This window comes from Malus sylvestris, chromosome 15 (assembly GCF_916048215.2).
Source record: "Malus sylvestris chromosome 15, drMalSylv7.2, whole genome shotgun sequence".
Lineage (NCBI taxonomy): Eukaryota > Viridiplantae > Streptophyta > Magnoliopsida > Rosales > Rosaceae > Malus > Malus sylvestris.
The window spans coordinates 7156600-7173486 of record NC_062274.1 but is presented as its reverse complement, the minus strand read 5'-3'; the positions used below and the strand labels follow the sequence as shown (position 1 = coordinate 7173486).

General features: G+C 35.2%; 1 protein-coding gene across 1 annotated transcript; it reads right to left on the bottom strand.

Moving 5' to 3' along the window:
• Positions 1-4197: 4197 nt before the first annotated feature.
• Positions 4198-8316, bottom strand: LOC126603449 (UPF0481 protein At3g47200-like). The gene is made up of 3 exons (XM_050270298.1): positions 8230-8316; positions 6678-6800; positions 4198-5840 (listed from the first exon to the last, which is right to left on the bottom strand). The coding sequence occupies exons 2-3, from the start codon at positions 6774-6776 to the stop codon at positions 4554-4556; spliced, it is 1386 nt and encodes a 461-aa protein (XP_050126255.1). The 5' UTR covers positions 6777-6800; positions 8230-8316; the 3' UTR covers positions 4198-4553.
• Between the last annotated feature and the right edge of the window lie 8571 nt (positions 8317-16887).

Below are 16887 nucleotides of genomic sequence, written 5' to 3'. Positions count from 1 at the left end.
GAAATCAGAACTCGTACTGTATTCATCTTCACTATTGGAGAAAATGTCTCTTGATAATCAGCACCATAAGTTTGAGTATAACCTTTTGCTACTAACTTTGCTTTATACCTGTCTACCGATCCGTCTGCCTTATATTTGATCGTAAAGACCCATCTACACCCCACTGGTTTCTTTCCTTTAGGTAGCTCTGTTACCTCCCATGTATCATTCTTATGTAGTGCCATCATTTCCTCATCCATCGCAGTAGCCCATTTAGGATCCTTCAAGGCCTCCTCAACTCGGGTTGGTGCTTGGATTGCTTCCACATTGTTTACCCAGGCTTGACGTTCTGGTGCAAGGTTTGAGCATGACACATAATTAGCTATTGGATACTTCACTTTTCCTTCAGGAGAAAACCTGTCAGGAGGAACACCACGATTTTGCCTTAGCGGCAACTTATATGTACTCATAACATTATCTGGATTAGTTACATGAGTATCAGTAATACTTACCTCAAGAATATTCAGAGAAGACATATTGGGTGGCACTATTGAGCTTGAGAGAGAGGGGGTTGCAGGTTCGGTAGCTAATGGTTGCTGGAGCGGTGAAACTGGTTCGGCAATCCCTGCTGACACTCTGCATCACACTCGGCAACACATTGCCTAGAAGACTCAACTGGTACAGTGCTACTTGGCTGACTGATACTCACATTCTCGATAGTGTCTTGCCGAGATTCACTGTCTCCATTCTCAGCAATGTCTTGCCGAGAGCTTTCACACCTTTTTTTGTCAATAAATACTCCCCATGAGCTACATATTTCCAACCACCCAAGATCACCACTCATATTCTCCCCTGGGTGATCGGAATGTGATGGAGTCGAAGCATAAAATAACTCGGATTCGGAAAAGGTAACATCCATAGTTACATACATATGACGAGTTTCAGGGTGGTAGCACTTATACCCTTTCTGTTAAGGAGCAAATCCTAGAAAAACACACCGGTGAGCACATGGATCGAGCTTACTACGATGAATCTTGTGAATATGAACATAGGCTACACACCCAAATACACAAGGAGAAAGAGTATTGGTTGACACTACTGGAACAAATTCTGTCAATACTTGGAGAGGTGTACGAAAATCCATAACCTGGGATGGTATACGGTTAATCACATACACGACATAAGTGACAGCTTCAACCTAAAACCGTTTAGGTACAGATGCACCAATGAGTAAGGCACGGGCAGTTTCTAGGATATGACGGTTCTTTCTTTCAGCAACCCCATTTTGTTGTGGGTATGAGGGCAAGTAGTCTCATGTAGAATTCCTTGATCCCGAAGAAAGCTGGACAACTCGGAACCAATATACTCACCTCCATTATCAGAGTGAAGAACCTTAATAACAGAGGAATATTGTGTTGCAACCATTTGAAAGAATGATCGAAACACCATACCCACATCACTTTTATTCTTCATCACATAAATCTAAGTCATACAAGTGCAATCATCAACGAAGGTAACAAACCATTTAATTCCAGACAAAGTACTAACAGGAGAGGGACCCCAAACATCAAAGTGCACAAGTTCAAAAGGAAACAATCTTTTATGCATACTAGGAGGAAACGAAACGCGATGACTCTTCGCGAGAATACATACCTCACAATGTAAGTCTAATTCTTTTATTTCATGAAATAAACTAGGCAACATACGCCTTAAATACCCAAACGAAGCATGTCATAACCGACGATGCAATAACCAAACTTCATGTAAATTATTGGTACAGGATGCTCGAATTGCATTAGCTCTGCTAGGAATGACGTCATCCACATAATATAACCCCTCTCTCTTAGTGCCATGCCCAATTATCTCTTTGGTCTGAATATCCTGAAGCAAACAAAACAGTGGATACATAAGTACAACACAGTCTAATTGCTCAGTAACTTGAGGAATAGATAACAAATTATGAGACAACAAGGGAACAAGCAGGCAGTGATGGAGGGGAAGGGCTGGCGTGAGGTTTATAGTGCCGGCCCCCAAAACCGGTGTTGTTGTTCCAGTAGTAGTTGCAATACACTTCCATGAACTGGTTGTCATACTAGTAAATAAATTCTTATCATAAGTCATGTGATCGGTTGCACCCGAGTCTAGAATCCAACCTACATTCGTCATTGTAATAACTCACAAGACAGTAATACACGACAATCACAATACCACACCAATTATAGAACCACACACTGCAAGGGAAAAACAAGCAGTAGACTCCACAGATAAAACTTGTAGATACTCAGCAAAACCAATATAATAACATACGGACAATAGCAGCACTATAACAGTAGGCACGCCACTGAGAACTTCTGTGATTGTTGATGCACGACAACTAGAAAACCAGAGCACACGGCAACAAAAAAAAAAAAAAAAGCAGCAGCAAGTTGTCAAGCTGCAATTCAAACAGCAACTGGCAGCAGCACGTTGTCGCTGCAATTCAGATAGCAACTGGCAGAAAAACCTTATCGGCACAGTATATTACACACACGTACAGAAAGTTCGCATCTTTGCTGCAGGGAGGCAGCGACAAAAAAACTGCAGGGTACTGTGATTCCTTTCCTTTCCCACAACAGCACGAATACACACGGGCTGTCTTGACCCGCTGCAGAGATGCGGCAGAGATCAGAGACTTGCCGAGATATTTTTCCGGTTTTATGGTAGCAGCGGCACTGTGGGAAGTTTAGGGTTACGCTTGGCTCTGATGCCAAATTGAATTTTACAGCTTAATTTTCATTGTATTGCATAACAGACAATATATACAAGATACAATCCTTGTTCTATAAGGAAACAATAAAGGACACACAACTATCCTTCCTAATAAAGAATTTTAATATTTACAATATATTTACATACCCTTTTTAATACCACTCACGTTAACACTGGTTTGCAAAGTTGGGAAGATGTTCTTGAGATGTTCAACGACCTCATTGATTGGTTGAAAAACGAAAGGGAGTTACTCGTTTCCGTAGCAGAGCTTGAGGTTATGATAGAGGGGCTGTCTTAAGTAAAGGATGTGCTGACTGACAGAAGTAGAGGACTCTAGGAAGGCCGGCATCAAGGAAGCTTAGTGCAGAAGAAGTCGACGAAGACATTAGGTCATTAATCCCATTGCTTGTTCGCACTTTTGTTTTGTTATATTACCTCTATGGGCATGTTAGAGATATTGAAGTGGATGTACGCAGTGGGGTTTGTTGCTGTGGTAGTGAGAATGATTTCCGCTTGTGCATGGGAAGGATTGTGACTTTGGACGAGGAGGATATGGTTTGGAGTGGGGTGAGGCAGTTGGACAGTGCACTTGGGCTTTTTCAAGTTTGTATGGGAAACAGCAGGGATGGAAGGAGCTTTGCAACTGCAAGGCCATATATGGTGTGTAGGGGCTGAGGCCAGAGTGGTTACATACGGAGGAAACTCATTTTTTGTACACAGGATTCACGTTTAAGCAGCGATTGTCGTAGAATGTGAGTTCAAATCTCAGAGGCTATTTATGTGATTCGTTGATCAGTGAACAATTCATCAAAGTCGGGACTGCTGTAGAGAGACTAGCAAGAATTGGAGAAGTTGTTGCAGCAACTACGATGAGTTTAACTCAGTAGGTTCTAGGAGTTCTTAACATCACTCGACAACAGACTGACGATTGCTTGAATATGTGAAATTCGTCATCTGCAAATGTCAAGTGCTGTATATAGATGAAATGATGAACAGTTATCATTTACGTGGGCATCAGTTTCCTTGGTCATGAACAAACTAGAATCCACTAATGATAACAGGTGATGCCGAAAGAAAGATTAGACACACTGTTTGAATGGAAGTGATCACGAGGACTGCAGCAACCACAACAATAAAAAGTAGAGAGCATGGGGATTGAAAGAGTATTGTTTCAACTTTGCCTTCCACTTCTGCGGTAGGCATTGATGTCCTTACTAGGATCAGTAAAGAGATTTCTTCGGAACAGTTACTTCCTCGGATTAATAAGGTTTGTTAACCTCGTCCCTGTCAAGCTTTGAGTTTCAACAATTACATTATTGAACAAGCAAATTCCATATCCTTGCAAGTGATGCTTAAAGCAACATTTTAATGGAAATGTTCACTTGGTGTGGCCAAAAAAACAATCAACATGATACAGTTTCTCTTCTTTTTGTTCAAACATAAAAAGACATAAGCATAGGTCGATGAACATCAAATTGGTACGACATAAGAAGCTACATACGCATTAATTTAGGAAAGTGATTTTCGCACAATTGGTTGCATCTAAGGCCAAAAAATATAGAAGTGCAGAGAAGAAAAGGGTTTGTGGGAATCACTTCTCTTTATTTACAACACACACTTCAACAAAGCCATTACAAGTAGACACTGCTTCCCTATCAAATATAAAATCACTCTTCAATACTTTATTTTGTTGGAACATCTATTATGCTCACTTGAAGGAAACCTGAGATTGAAATGCAAACTCAGTACTCTCTCAAAGACTAGGCTAGACTTCCAAGTATATGGCAAGGGAGAGCCTAGCGGTCGTTGATGCTTAAGGGACAGATTTAAAAGAGCGGGACAGATTTGTAAGAGCACGCTGTTTGTATGACAGTGAGTATGAGGAGAATAACAGCAGCAACAACAGAAATACTGGCCCAAGGCGTGTTAAAATAATTTTGTTTCAAAATTACCATCCATCCGTGCCAGAGCTTTTCGCGGTAATCTTTCAGCTCTTTACAAAGAGGGGCATAGTAGTGGTGGTCAACCATCATCCCGGTGCCAAGGTCATGAAGCAAAGTAGATATCTTATGGGTATCACCTAGCCAATTATCAATGATTTCCTTATCAACAAGCAATTGCACATCCTCTGGGGTTTTCACGAGACGCTTCATAAGGAAAACATAATTAGCTAGGTAATCCTCCTCTCTGCGATGGCATTGTTCAAAAGCAAGGAGATTTCTGAGTGTCAGCTCTGTGGTATCGTCCACTGTTAACTTCGGAATTTCGAGGATCCCATGCGAGAATTTTATGTCAAATAAGCTGCTGCCTTTTCCTTCCTTAAACTTGACTCCAGCCTGGTGTAGCTCTGTCACGTTGGGTGTGTCTGTGACTGTGATGTTAGCTCTAGTTTTTGATTTCAACTGTCCGTATAGAATTCTTATCAGATCAACAAAATGTTGTACATCTCCATTAGAAATATTTTTAAAATTCTCTTCTTTTCCCTTGCTATCAATTTCGCCTTTGAAAAATTTGTGGGAAATATCAAGCAACGAAGGAGAAGAAGAAGAAGAAAAAAATCTGAAAAGATCCTGAAGAATGAAGAATGGCAGCTGATTTTCAATCAACCGCAAGTCTGGACGCACATCCCACAACATCCTAGGGTTGTTAAATATGTAATCATCTTCACCTCCATATTTTTTGTCATAGTACCTCAATAAGAGCTCAATGACAAAGGCGGCATCCACTAAAACAATTCTTACAAATTCATCACTGCCAAACTCAACGGATTCTGCATAAAAACCTCGCAACCTTCCCTCTTGGTTCTTTATCATTTGTATATAATCACAGAAGCTTACCCCGGTTCGATCTAGAAAACTTCGCAGGTACCTTAATTTGTGCTCTTCCATGCCTTTTAAGGGTTCCTCGCCATGGTGAAGTGGGCCTATAGACACTACTTGAGGTGTATATGCTTTCTCATTTCCTTGCCGTAGTCGCTTAGGAACTCTATAGATACACCGCCAGGAAGACAGGGGATTCAAGCTCCGCAACTCCTTGAGGACTGGATCCTTTTCGTTTTCTATGTAGTGTGGAGCTTCAGTGATTCCTTTCATTTCACCGCCTGAGATCCTTAACTGCATTGATTCAAATATTTTTTTTTTCCAACATTGATTCAAATATTTCATTAGGCACACATTCTACTAAGATACTTCGAGCTCAACTTTGTAAGAAACCCCAAAAATAAAAAAAATAAAAAAAAAACCGCCAGATGCCGTCGGAGTTCTTGTAGAGTGTTGCCACTAAATATTCATATGAACCCTGCCGGAAAAATAGGAAAGAGAATCGAACTCAAAATCTTGTGAGAATGAGAGCGTGAGATTTTTTTTTTTTTTTTTAAATTGTCAATAACAGTATTTCTCATCCAATTTTTTTTTTTTTAAATGAAGTGAATTCGCATTTGCTTTGTATACAGGAAAACAAGCAAGTTTATATGGTTAATTTGCCTCTTGTAGATAACTAAGAAATCTTATTACTTATTACTAGCTCTCCTTTGGTATATGAAAATTAAATGTTCTTTTAACAATACCATTTCTTCTTCAATATGTTTTTGCTGAAGGTTTTTTTTTTTTTTTTTTTTTCAACTAATGATATTATCTACACTAAGAGAGAGAGGGTAAGTTTAGCCTTACAATGAGCTAGCAATAATGTGGTTTAAATTCGCCTTTGGCGAGAATTGAACTTAAAACCTCTCACTTACAAATGAAGATGAATATTACTATATCGTAGTACTAAATCACTGCTAAAGGTGTTTAATTGGCCAAATTAATTAAATTAATGTCATGACTCATGTAGCTACCCACCCTTATCTTTCCTTAACTATAAACATAAGTGGTTGATGCTACTTCTCCAATTAATATAGTGAGTCTGACAAAACTTTGTGTTTTACCGTCTAAGAGATGAGAATCACTTACACGAACTTCTTCACCTTCAATTTCAGCGTCACTTTCGGCTGGCATCACTGGTATTACCAAACTCATTTCGGCTGGCATCACTGGTATTACCAAACTCATTGGCTCCTCTACAGGGCCCGAAGCCTACAACAAACAATAACACCATAAGTTTGACACCATTCATATATTTCGCCTAAGTGGTTAATTGAAGACAATACAGTGCATGGTTGTATTTGACAGCAAACACTTACACAACCAAAACATATGCATATACACAACCAAACTATTCAATTAAAAGATATTGAGCAGAAAGCTGCAGCATTCCCTTAACCGATAAGTATGAAACTAATGGCTTGTTTACTAATACGTAATTAGAACGAGAGAAATTGAATTGAGGAGTTGGAATATGGTAGAGTTAGAATCGAATTTCTGTTAAAATTATCTACTAAAATTTCCTAAAATTGGTATAGGAATCTTATTTATCCATAAAGTTGTTTATTGAAATATATGAGTCAGAATGAAAATTAATGTGATTACTAAAATGTTCCTATTGCAATAATTTACTTTTTTATTTTAGTATAAATTTTATTTTTTATTTTGTACTGTTCATAATTTTTTTCCATTCCCACAGTTCCATTTTCCCCCTCTTGGTTTGTGATACTCTTTCTTTTTCATCCTAAATTATTTGCAAATAGTCTTCTACAGTGATAGAGAGGGGGTGTTGTCCTCCCACCACGACATTGTTCGAAACCGTCGCCTTTCTAATCTAACCTCTAATCTATAGTTTGATAAAAAATAAAAAAACTTTTTTCATTTCTTCTCTCTATCTTCTTCCTGAACCCCCTTCCTCCGTAAATCTCTTCTTTCTCATCCCCAATTATTTTTTCTTTTCTTTTCTCCATCTTCTTCCCCGTCATCCTTGCTCCCTGATACTCTTCTTCCCATCCCCCAATTCTTTCAGCTTCACCATCTTTTTACTTTTCTTTTCTCCATCTCTTCCCAGACGATTCAATGCGCACTGAACGAGTTCCAAATCCGGTCGTCGCCAACGACAACCTATTCTTCACCAACTACATCTTCGAAACCCATCCTTTCAAAATCATCCTGAACCCGGGCAGCTTGAGCCCCGTCATCGCCGATGGACGGGATTGAGCTGGAGTCGGCAGACTCGGTTGAAAGGTAGAAGGACAGGGGTAGTTTGGGTAGAAAAGTTGGGTTCCTGATGGAGAGGAGACAAGCCAGATGTTATTGGTACGAACAAGTTGGATTCCTGATGGAAAAGTTGGTCTTCGTATTCCATTCCGGTTTCGTACACACGCCCTAAAAGTTTCAAAACAATGAATATGTGCAAGCATAGCAATGGAGAAGAAACAAGCCAGATGAAAGGAAAAAGAACAGAGAAAAAACAAAGATTATAAATTGAAAAGTGAGTTGTTATTGGGACTAACAATGTCGTCTAACACGGTTTGAAGTGAAATTTATTCCTTTGAGAATAAGTGTGTGATAACTTTTTAAAATCTAAATAACAAGTATTTCTCATCGTAAATGAAGAAAAAAAATGAAGTGAACTCACACTTGCTTTGTGTACAGGAAAACAAGTAAATTTGTACGGTCAATTAGCCTTCTTGTAGATATATAAGAAAACTCAATATTCTTTTAACAATAGCACAATGATAGGCTGGCTATATATAAGCATTTCTTCTTCAATATGTTTAATGGGATATATTAAATTATGGGGCTACCCACCCTTGTCCTTAACTCTTTTTACAATAGCACAATGATCCCTCCGGATCCATTACGTGAGAATCCTAGAATCATCACATTTCAGCTGTTTATCATGTACGTACAATCAGTTTTCGTCAAGTATTACTTATGTTTAATTTAAAATAATAAAAGTTAAATGATTTCTGATTATACAATACACGATAAACGGCTGAAATGTGAGGATCTCTAAAATCCCCACATAATGGATTCGGAAGGGATCCTTTTCCCACAATGATAGGCTGGCTGTATATAAGCATTTTTTCTTCACTTTGTTTAATGGGCTATATTAAATTATGGGGCTACCCACCCCTTAACTCTTTTTAACAATAGCACAATGATCCCTCCGGATCCATTAGGTGGGAATCCTAGGATCATCACATTTCAGCCGTTCATTGTGTACTGTACGATTAGTTTTTGTCAAGTATTACTTATGTTTAATTTAAAATAATAAAAATCAAATGATTTCTGACCGTATAATACACGGGATTATAAAGGCTGAGATGTGAAGATCTCTATAATCCCTACATGGATTCGGAGGGGATCCTTTTCTCACAATGATAGGCTGGCTGCATATAAGCATTTCTTCTTCACTTTGTTTAATGGGCTTTATTAAATTATGGGGCTACCAACTCTTGTCCTTTAACTCTTTTAACAATAGCACAATGATAGGCTGGCTATATATAAGCATTTCTTCTTCAATATGTTTAATGGGCTATATTAAATTATGGGGCTACCCACTCTTGTCCTTAACTTTTTTCTTTTTGGTAAAAGTGATATCCATTAGCCACTCAGTTGTATTCTTTTTCACTTAAAAGTGAGATGAGAGATTTTAGGTTCGAATCTCATAGATGATGAATTCGATATCAAATTAGACTGTCTATTATGTAGCATTTCCGAACTCCCTCTCCCCCTTCGTATAAAAATATTGATGTACTAAAAAAAAATCCATTAAACACCCAGAACGGGCCACAAGAACAAACAAGCAGAAAGGCAGGAAAAGTAAAAAAAATGAAGATGATGTCGATTCAAACTAAACAACTGAATAATCATCCTAGAAATATAGACAAAACACCGCCATCAACGCTAAAAGGTCAAACAAAAGAAGGGAGGCTGGGTGCCAAAAACACTACCAGACCTCAATATGAACATGTTTAATGGGCCATATTAAATTAACGTTGTGATTCATGTGGCTACCTGCCCTTATCTTTCGTCGATTACAAACAAAAGAGATTAATATTAATATTAATAGGCCAATATTAAATTAACGTTGTGATTCATGTGGCTACCTACCCTTGTCTTTCATTGACTATAAACAAAAGTGATTGATACTAATGAGCCATATTAAATTAAGGTCGTGATTCAAGTGGCTACCTATCCTTATCTTCCTTGACTATAAACAAAAGTGATTGATACTAATGAGCCATATTAAATTAACGTCGTGATTCAAGTGGCTACCTATCCTTATCTTCCTTGACTATAAACAAAAGTGATTGATACTAGCTCTCCAGTTAGGGATGGCCAAATACTCATTGGTTATGGGTAACCGCGATTATCCATCTATTTAAATTTGACGGTTACGGTTATGAGTAACCGTTTAGATAAATAAATGGTTATGGGTATAACCGTTTACCCATGAAATTTAAATGGACGGTTATAGGTATTACCCGTGGTTATAAACGGGTACCTATTTAACCGTTTATTTTAATATATGTAAAACTAAAATAAAAAAAAAATAGTTTCTAGCTAAGTTTAGTATCCCGAGACATATTTGGTTATAAAGGGCCATATAATATATATATATATATATATATATATATATATATGCCTCACTTGAGAGAAAAATATAGTTGATAGAACAGGCCAATGTTTAAAATATGTGATTGAATGTGCTACAACATTAGAGTGTTTGACACTTTTGTTTTGGAGTCTTTTGAAGCTTTGGCCAATTCAAGATAATGTTTACCATGAGATTTTAGAAATATATTATTGTCGGTTGATGAGTACTTATATATATATATATATATATATATATATATATATATAATTGGCCTCGAGTTTTCAATAAATATTTGATCCAAAAATTAGAAATCGATTAAATGGCTTGGATCGATGAACATATGTTTCTAAATAAAAATCCAAACATTTATCAAATAAGCTTATTAGCAAACTGATGCGTACTTACAGATACATATATATATATATATATATATATATATATATATATATATATATGTATACAAGAATATTAATTAACCTACAACCATGCATGATTCTTGTAATAGATTGACCGTCAAATAATTGGGAGACATCACATATATTCATAAATAATATTGCCGTTAATACAAAAATGCATGTTAAATGTACTTATAACGGTATTTAATTGTTAGAAAAATAAAATTACTATAAATTTCTTTTAATTTTCAAGTTGTTAAAAAAATATGTAGACGGGTAAAAAACAAAGAAAAAAAAAAGGGTTAAAAAAGGGTAAACGGGTACACGGTTATAGTTAAATGGGTATACGGTTATGGGTAAATGGGTATGGTTAACCGTTTATAAACGGTTATGGGTATGAATATACCCGTTTATGTAAATACCCAACGGGTAAATGGTTATACGGGTAAAAACTTAAACGATTATGGGTAAATAACCGCGGCTACTAGCCCGCCATAACCGTTGCCCATCCCTATCTCCAATTAATGTAGTGAGTCTGGCAAAATGTTGATTTGGAAGAGTCTCGATTGTGCTAGCCAGATTTATCTTGCTTACTATGCTCGATTAATTTAGCTTTTTCGTAAATGATAATTTTAATGAGAGAAAAGTTTAAATGACTCAAACTATAGATGAAGAAAAAAATCTCTCACTTATTGTGCAATCTGCTAGATGGGCTGAAGCTAGTTTGAGATTGTTATGGCGTTTTAAAACTGCTTATATTGTGCTATAAAAATAAACTGTGAAAAAAAAAACAGATAAATGTTTGATAAACTATAGTACTAAAAATGCTTCAGTAAAAAAAAGAGGAGGGTAGGATTGTCAATATGACAATTTTATTAATTGAAATTGTTGACTTGCCTCTTATAAAAAAATGTTTTTTTAGAAGCAAGAGTAGAGCTGCTTTTGCTTTTTGTTATTTTACACCCATGATTTTGAAAAAAACACAACACTTTTATTTTTCATTTATCAAACATAATTTTACGTTTGCTTATGTTTTTTTTACTATTTTTCACACTTAGAAATTAACTATTATGAAAATTTTAATGTGCTGATATTTTAAAAACTGTTTTGGTATTTTTAATCCCACTTATGTGAGATTAGTAACTGGTAAGATGAATCCTTCTTAACCTTTGGCTAGTGACCACAACCAATAACAGAGTCACGTCACCAAGGTTACGTCATCTGGCAATAATTCATTTAACAAACATATATAATAGGGGCCCATGAGGGCATCATTGAATAACAGAGGCATACTGCACCAGTAGCGACTTGTTAGGTATGACCTTCACTAAGTACCTCGATGGATGACGAAGGATGTTGTTTTCATGTTTAGTTTAAACATTGTTATTTGGTTGTATTCGGAATAGGCATCCATGAAGTCATTGTTTGTAGAGACATTTAATCCACAAAAGATACAACCAAGAAGCCATTGTTTTCATTGTATCCCGCATTAGATGAGAACAATGACTTTTTGGTTACGATCAATAATTTCACCTATAAGTAATTTTAACATCTCCAAGGTTTGGGATGTAATGAGAAGTCATTGTTTGCAATTTTAATTGGTTTTTCCTATTGGTTGTATCCTTGCATCATGATGTGGGTTCGAACTCTGTTGATTTTTAATCTAACATCTAATATAACAAATCTAAAAAAATTGGATATTACATATTTTTCAAACAAGCCTGCACATATGCCATAACTCATACGCCAATTCGCCTTTTTTTAATTGTATTGTATATTTTTGTTTCATTTTAGAATAAAATATTTTTCCTTTTTGTTTTTGCCAATAATACATTTTTTTAAATTTTTTATTCAAAGCAACAGATTAACCTTATAAACTACATCTTACTACATCTTAATAGAAATCATCTTTGTTAATCAAAAGAAAGTGAAAAAACTATTTAGTTTTCTATCACAAAAAAAAAATTAAATGCAGTAAAATAATTTCACGAAACAAAATTTTTCTATCTTTTGTTTAAACTTCACCAATAAGTAATTTTAACATCTCTAATTTTAAAAAGTAAAAATAAAACATCTCTCCTTCTCACCCCACTCCCAAGTTCTATCTCACTCTTTTCCTCTCTCCTTCAATTTTAAAACAAAAATAAAAAATTTCACACACTTTGTGTGTTGTGTGTGAGCATATACTAATATCAATTTAGTGAGTTGTTTAGAGATAACTATTTTAATCCCAACAAATTTATTACGACGTTTTAGTTATAAAAAAAATCCAATCTTTGGTATCATATGCTTTAGGGATGGGCAAATACCCATTGGTTATGGGTAACCGCGGTTTTCCGCCTATTTAAATTTGACGGTTACGGTTATGGGGTATAACCGTTTACCCATGAAATTTAAATGGACGGTTATGGGTATTATCCGAGATTATAAACGGGTACCTATTTAACCGTTTATTTTAATATATGTAAAACTAAATAAAAAAAATTAGTTTCTAGCTAAGTTTAGTGTCCCGAGACATATTTGGTTATAAAGGGCCATATAATATATATATATATATATGCCTCACTTGAGAGAAAAATATAGTTGATAGAACGGGTCAATGTTTAAAATATGTGATTGAATGTGCTACAACATTAGAGTGTTCGACAGTTTTGTTTTGGAGTCTTTTGAAGTTTTGGCCAGTTCAAGATAATAATTACCATGAGTTTTTAGAAATATATTATTGTCGGTTAATGAGTACCTATATATATATATATATATATATAATTGGCCTCGAGTTTTCAATAAATATTTGATCCAAAAATTAGAAATCGATTAAATGGCTTGGATCGATGAACATATGTTTCTAAATAAAAATACAAACACTTATCAAATAAGCTTATTAGCATATTGATGCGTACTTACATATACATATATATATACATATATACATATATGTATGTATATGTATATGTATACAAGAATATTAATTAACCTACAACCATGCATGATTCTTGTAATAGATTGACCGTCAAATAATTGGGAGACATCACATATATTCATAAATAATATTGCCGTTAATACAAAAATGCATGTTAAATGTACTTATAATGGTATTTAATTGTTAGAAAAATAAAATTACTATAAATTTCTTTTAATTCTCAAGTTGTTAAAAAAATATGTAGACGGGTAAAAAACAAAGAAAAAAAAGAGGGTTAAAAATGGGTAAACGGGTACACGGTTATGGTTAAATGCGTATGCGGTTATGGGTAAATGGGTATGGTTAACCGTTTATAAACGGTTATGGGTATGAATATACTCGTTTATGTAAATACCCAACGGGTAAACGGTTATGCGGGTAAAAGCTTAAACGGTTATGGGTAAATAACATCGGCTACCCGTTCGCCATAACTGTTGCCCATCCCTATCTCCAATTAATGTAGTGAGTCTGGCAGAATGTTGATTTGGAAGAGTCTCGATTGTGCTAGCCAGATTTATCTTGCTTACTATGCTCGATTAATTTAGCTTTTTCGTAAATGATAATTTTAATGAGAGAAAAGTTTAAACGACTCAAACTATAGATGAAGAAAAAATTCTCACTTATTGCGCAATCTGCTAGATGGGCTGAAGCTAGTTTGAGATTGTTATGACGTTTTAAAACTGCTTATGCTGTGCTTTAAAATTAACTGTGAAAAAAGCAGATAAATGTTTGATAAACTATAGTACTAAAAATGCTTTAGTAAAAAAAAAAAAGAGGAGGGTAGGATTGTCAATATGACAATTTTATTAATTGAAATTGTTGACTTGCCTCTTATAAAAAAACGTTTTTTTAGAAGTAAGAGTAGAGTTGCTTTTGCTTTTTGTTATTTTACACACATGATTTTGAAAAAACACAACACTTTTATTTTTCATTTATCAAACACAATTTTACATTTGCATATGTTTTTCTGTTTTACTATTTTTCACACTTACAAATTAACTATTATGAAATTTTAATGTGCTGATATTTTTAAAACTGTTTTGGTATTTTTAATCCCATTTATGTGAGATTGGTAACCGGTAAGATGAATCCTTCTTAACCTTTGGCTGGTGACAACAACCAATAACAGAGTCACGTCACCAAGGTTACGTCATCTGGTAATAATTCATTTAACAAACATATATAATTGGGGCCCATGAGGCCAATCATTGAAGAACAGAAGCATACTGCACAAGTAGCGACTTGTTAGGTATGACCTTGTAGCACTAAGTACCTCGATGGATGACGAAGGATGTTGTTGTCATGTTTAGTTTAAACATTTTTATTTGGTTGTATTCGGAATAGGCATCCATGAAGTCATTGTCTGTAGAGACATTTAGGGTGCGTTTGGTACGCAGACGGGACGGGACGGGACAGGACGGAACGAAGGTGTAATTTTTGAAAAAGACATGGGGTATATTTGTCTTAAAATGGTAAAACATTGTGTTCCACAGACGTGGAACAAACCCGTTCCAGGGGGGGAGGTGGAACGCAAAAACACCTAAAATCTGTCCCGTGGAACAGCCCGTTCCATCCATTTTTGGCGCACCAAACGCGGGACGGAACGCCTCGTCCCGTTCCGTCCCGTCCCGTCCCACGTACCAAACGCACCCTTAATCCCCAAAAGATACAACCAAGAAGCCATTGTTCTCATTGTATCTGTCATTAGATGAGAACAATGACTTTATGGTTACGATCAATAATTTCACCTATAAATAATTTTAACATCTCCAAGGTTTGGGATGTAATGAGAAGTCATTGTTTGCAATTTTAATTGGTTTTTTCTATTAGTTGTACTATTGCATCACGATGTAGGTTCGAACTCTGTCGACTCCTAATCTAACATCTAATATAACAAATATAAAAAAGTGGATATTACATATTTTTCAAACAAGCCTGCACATATGCCATAACTCATACGCCAATTCGTCTTTTTTTAATTGTATTGTATATTTTTGTTTCATTTTAGAATAAAATATTTTCTTTTTTTTGTTAATAATATATTTTTTTAATTTTTTATTCAAAGCAACAGATCAGCCTATTAGAAACTACATCTTAATAAAAATCCTCTTTGTTAATCAAAAGAAAGTGAAAAAATTATTTAGTTTTCTATCACAAAAAAAAAATTAAAAAATTAAATGCAGTAAAATAATTTTACGAAACAAAATTTTTCTATCTTGTGTTTAAATTTCACCAATAAGTAATTTTAACATCTCTAATTTTAAAAAGTAAAAATAAAACATCTCTCTTTCTCACCCCACTCCCAAGTTCTATCTCACTCTTTCCCTCTCTCCTTCAATTTTAAAACAAAAAAATAAAAAATTTCACACACTTTGTGTGTTGTGTGTGAGCATATGCTAATATCAATTAAGTGAGTTGTTTAGAGATAACTATTTTAATCCCAATTAATTTATTTAATATTACGACATTTTAGTTATAAAAAAAAATTTCAATTTTTGGTATCATATGTTTTAGTAGTTGACAGTTATGTTTCCATTTTTCTTAATAAAATATTGGCTTAATTGTCAAATGATCCATGTATTATAATCATTGGGTCAATTTAGTCCGTGTATTTTTAATTTGACCAATTTAGTCATTGTGTTTATCTCTTTTAGTCAATTAAGGACATTTCATTCATTCTCCGTTAAAAAATTCATAAAAAAAATTGTAAGGGATATAATTACCCTTTCTCTCTACAGAAAAATGCAAATCAATGAGAAATAACACATATAAGAGAAGAAACTCCCAAACATAACGTTTGTACCATACTTGACCACTCCCGAAACTACTGAGCACCAGTCAACGTTATACCGTCAAGGACCCATAAGAGTTTCCCTCCAACCAGAGGCCAATCACAGCGCGACACATGTTGACATCAGAAGTCAATCATAGCGCGACACGTGTTAACATCAGAAGCCAATCACAATACGACACGTGTCAATGTCATAATGAAACTAGAAACTCTCTTCTATAAATAGAGATTATTCTCTCACAATATTTCCTAATATCATTTGTACTAAATCATTCACTAGTACTCACTAAAGGATAGTTTGAACCTATGTACTTGTGTAAACCCTTTACAATTAATGAGAACTCATTTACTCCGTAGACGTAGCCAACCTGGGTGAATCACGTACATCTTGTGTTTGCTTCTCTGTCTCTACCTATTTGTATACTTATCCACACTAGTGACCGGAGCAATCTAGCGAAAGTCACAAAGTTAACACTTTATGTTGTACCAAAGTCCCCACTGATTTTGGGCATCAACACACAAAATCAAATTAACCAAATTAAAAT